Source organism: Taudactylus pleione, unplaced genomic scaffold (assembly GCF_031769625.1).
Source record: "Taudactylus pleione unplaced genomic scaffold, aTauple2 ptg000290l, whole genome shotgun sequence".
Lineage (NCBI taxonomy): Eukaryota > Metazoa > Chordata > Amphibia > Anura > Myobatrachidae > Taudactylus > Taudactylus pleione.
Window position 1 is genome coordinate 1540582 of NW_028284692.1, and position 4623 is coordinate 1545204.

Below are 4623 nucleotides of genomic sequence, written 5' to 3' on the forward strand. Positions count from 1 at the left end.
ATAGTTCTCATTATACTTGTATCTTGGACAAACAGATCCTATGATCCAGAAACAATGATGGCTTCTACTTTGGTTCTGGAAATATGTATTGAACAACTGTTTAAGGCTTTTATTCTGTTTGCTGATGAATTGAAGGACTAAGTCTATATCTGTGCACTTTCAAAGTCTGAATTTAGTCACACAGATGCTCTGACATAGAATCTAGGATATTGAGTAGGAAAAGCTCTAAAGGATAATCTCATTCAATTTACTAGGTAACATTAAATGTGATGAATGCTGGTCCTCTTTTATCTCCAACTCTCTCTGTTTCCTCCCATGGGCTTCCAGGATCTTGACAGCAGGCAGAGCAGTGCAAGGGACCCTCACTTAGTTGGGTCACCTCTGTGCATGCCACTTCCAAAGTGCTGACTCCTGTGTGGGCAGTAGGCACCACATGGATCTTATTGGCTGATCTCTGGCGCAGCAGCAGGCAGCGACAAATCTTGCGGAAACCCTTTCGGAAGTGTTTAGAGACTAGAGCATATACCACTGGATTAACACAAGAGTTAGCATAAGACACGAGGTGAGAGAGGATACGCAGGGCATATGTAAAGTTATTCAGTGGAAAATATCCAAACCAGACACAGAGAATGACCAGATGGTGTGGAAGCCAACACAAGCAGAACAAAACAGCAACAATGATGATCATACGTGTTACCCTCCTTTTGGCCCTCTTTGACTCAGACATATCGTCAATAGGATTTACAGATGTCCAGAGGTATCGTATAGTACGAGCGTAAGTGAGAATAAGAATGAGCACAGGAATAACATAGCTGAAGACAAAAGTACAAAGGTCCATAGTCTTTCTATGGGAGATTTGCCAGACAGGGTGGCAGACAGTCAGGTTAGCCATCTGAAACTCCTGGTAGTAGCTAAGATACGGTCCAGAGAAGATCAAGGACAGACTCCAGATAAGGGTGATAGCCATGAGAGCATTCTTGGGAGTGCGCAATTCCCGTGAACGCAATGGATAACGTATAGCAAGGTATCTAAAAAAACAGAAAAAAAATATTATTATTGAGAGCTTGCTATTATAATTTAGAACTATGCATTACAACCTTGATTTCTGCAAAGTATACCTGCAGAGAAGATTTATATTTTACTATGAACACTATCCACCCTTTCTTGGTATGTTCGATAGCTTGCTGGTATAAATGCTCCAACACTATACAAAAAAGGTTTAGGTACCAGGATGTTAAAAGATATTAAATAAAAATAGGTATATGATCAATAGGCATATATAAGATGAATTGTTAATAAGTAGGGATATAAAAACTACATGACTTCCTCATACAAAGGTCCTTTATTTTAAAAGCACACCCACCTAATGCTAAGATGCTTTCACATATGACTGAAGTAGCAAAAGCAATTAAAATAAATTGATAGTGCATAAGAAAAATACTGTAGACGTATGGTTAATACAGACATAAAACTGGACTGAAATCACAAGGAATGTCAGTCCTATGAAATAGAGCATGTGATCTCCAAATACATCCTTCAAGACCTGCAAAGTTGATGCATGCATGCCACAGTCACACCCAACATAGATATTGGCTCTGTATTACTATCAAAATATTCAGATATGTCAGAACTTTGTATAATAATGTGCCCTGATAGCCTTAATTAGTTAATTATGTAAAGTGATCTATAAATCGTGATTACAGAATCCTTAATGATAAAAGATAGCACTTTTTAATCATGTAGGCAATTTATTCAGTATTTGCTTTAGAAACACTTATTAAAGAACCCTTTAGAGCAATAATCAATCTCAAACTATTATTATTTATTATTACCAGTTATTTATATAGCGCACACATATTCCACAGAGAATATTTTACCATTCACAGTGGAGCTTACAATCTATATTCCCTACCACATGCTCACAAACATACACAGTATGGTCAATTTTGTTGGGAGCCAATTAACTTACCAGTATATTTTTGGAGTGTGGGAGGAAACCGGAGTACCCGGAGGAAACCCACGCAAGCACAGGGAGAATATACAAACTCCACACAGTTAGGGCTGTAGTGGGAATCAAACCCATGACCTCAGTGTTGTGAGGCAGTAACGCTAACCATTATACCATCTGTGCTGCCATAAGAGGTGCTAACATAAGAGGTGTGAATAGGGGATCGGTTCAAATCCTAACCTTTCCCTCCCCCAACCCTAACCTACCCCCCAAGTGCCTAAACCTAACCCCCCCTCCCCGCACCCTAAACCTATCCCTCCCGGGGGGTGCCTAACTCTAACCCCCACTTTCCCTAGCCTAACCTTCGTTCGGTATGCCGGGCACCGGCTCCTAGCGTAGGAATAATGATAGGCATCGGGATTTTGACGCCTATCATTAGTCCCCTGTCGGGATTGCACAGTCGGGAAGCCGGCAGTCGAAATTTCGACCGTCGGCTTCCTGACTGTATCCCGTGAATAGTGCTTGTTGATTTCTTATTTGTTCAATGTTAAACCAGTTGTTAAACATTTTGAAGCAAACTGTTACACTCCGACACCCTTATAATTACACATAAAGGTAATTTGGTGCCTTAATGAAATGGATTTATCTCCTAAAATGGTATGTAAAATATACATGCTAGTTGTAATAATAACTGTATCTGATAATAAATCTGTCATCTGCCAAATAATGGTAAAACTGTCTGATCTATGTGTCCACCTACCTAAAGTTATAGGGCTAAGTGTAATAGGCTGCGAGCCGGCACCGCTGCTGGAATACATGCGAGTATGCCCATATTTTTAAAGCAGCAAACATGTTAAAGGATAAACCAGCTTGATTTATTCTTTAACATGCTTGCTGCTTTAAAAATACAGGCATACTCGTATGTATTCCCACAGCAGGTGCCGGCTTACAGGCTATTACATTTAGCCCATAGTATTAGTGCTGACACCTATGCTGTAGCTAATCGTATGTTAGCTATTTACATGCATGCCAAGACAAGTACAATGTTATTATCAATTAATTCATTTTTCAATCATTTAACTCCCAAAAACATCAAATGAAATATTCAGATTGCACAGTTTTCAATTTTAAACTTTTCTAGATCAACTACAAATGAAAATGAAAGCTATGAAATCTAACTTCTTAGGTATCATATTTAGGAAGAGATATAACAATTTAACATTCAAAGGCGTAATGGAGATTTTCCCCATTTTAACACTTATACAAACTAATATGAATAGTTATATTAGTATGGTGCACACTTTAACAGATGAATACTGACATAAATTATTATCTAATTATTGTTAGATCCAACATCAAACTAAAAACAACTAATTGTATTTTATGTTGGCAAGAAAACTTATATTTTATAAGATGGCTTTTTAATATTTTCCAATCTATCAGATAATGCTGCTGAGGCTACATACACACTGGAGTTTGAGATGGATTTTACTATTGTATTTGAGATGACTGCACTGAAACATGTCTAAGACACTAAAATGGAATAAATACATATATGGGTATATCACCACTTGGGACAATGAATTTTAGTGTCATTCTCATTGACATGCCTCTAATTTTCATTACAAATGCATGCCTCAAATACCAGGCTTGTGAAGATATCTGTACAATTGCCTGGTATGTTTAAGGCTATCTTAGCTCATTCATGGATGTCTAAGCTGACCTGTTAGGCAGAATAAAGACTCAAAGTAAGGGGCACCTGCATCTGTAACACATCTTAATCTGACTACAATCATGGTTTATCAGTTTAAATAATTCATGACATACATTGAATTTAATTTCTTTTTTATATAGTATAGTTTCATATTAAATATAAAGAGGTCTTCTTACCTGTCCAGGGACACAGTGGTGAGGGTGAAGCTGGATGCATACATTGTGAGGTATATGAAAAAGTGTACGGCTTTGCACATGAAAGGGCCAAAGACCCAGCTGTCGAGGGTATATATGGTGGCTTGAAAGGGAACACAGAATATGATGAAGCAGAGGTCTGCTACCCCTAAATTCAAAATGAAGAGATTGGTGGTGTTATTTATCTTGCCATTCCTCAACAGCACTGCCAGCACCAGACTGTTGCCCACTGTGCCAACTAGGAAAATGAGTGAGTACAGCACTGGTATGAGTACAGACTCAGGATGATAGCTGTCTGAAGATGACATCTGGATGGAGACATTCATTTTCACTGTTTCTGTCTATTTTGTACACCTAAATTCACTATTGTGTGATTATATTTCCCATAGCAGTCTAAAGGGAGATCAATAAATCTTTTTAAACTCCAATCGTCAATCCTTTTGTTGTGATCAGTTGCAGATCACTCTAAGTAGCACTTGATTACCCATGGTCACTACACATCAATACACATACTAATGCAGCAGTAGCAGATTATAAAAAAAATGTGATTCTCAATAGAGTCTCTTCAATAGAAGACAGCCTGGAATAATCAGAGTGAAAGAACGTTCTCTGTGATCAGCAGCAAAATTTGTTGAACTGCAAAATCCAATTTCTGTTTAATTTGAAACTTGTTGCGGTGACCAAGCCGAAGTGTCAGATTGCTATTACTGCCAATAATTCCATAGCTATTTCATTCCTGAGACTTACGGATGGATGACAGGAGTTAC

At 38.1% G+C, this 4623-nt stretch overlaps 1 protein-coding gene across 1 annotated transcript; it reads right to left on the bottom strand.

Moving 5' to 3' along the window:
• Positions 1–250: 250 nt before the first annotated feature.
• GALR2 (galanin receptor 2) lies at positions 251–4182 on the bottom strand. The gene is made up of 2 exons (XM_088482681.1): positions 3839–4182; positions 251–1028 (listed from the first exon to the last, which is right to left on the bottom strand). Exons 1-2 carry the CDS (start codon positions 4180–4182, stop codon positions 251–253), a joined length of 1122 nt encoding a protein of 373 aa, XP_088338807.1.
• Positions 4183–4623: the final 441 nt, after the last annotated feature.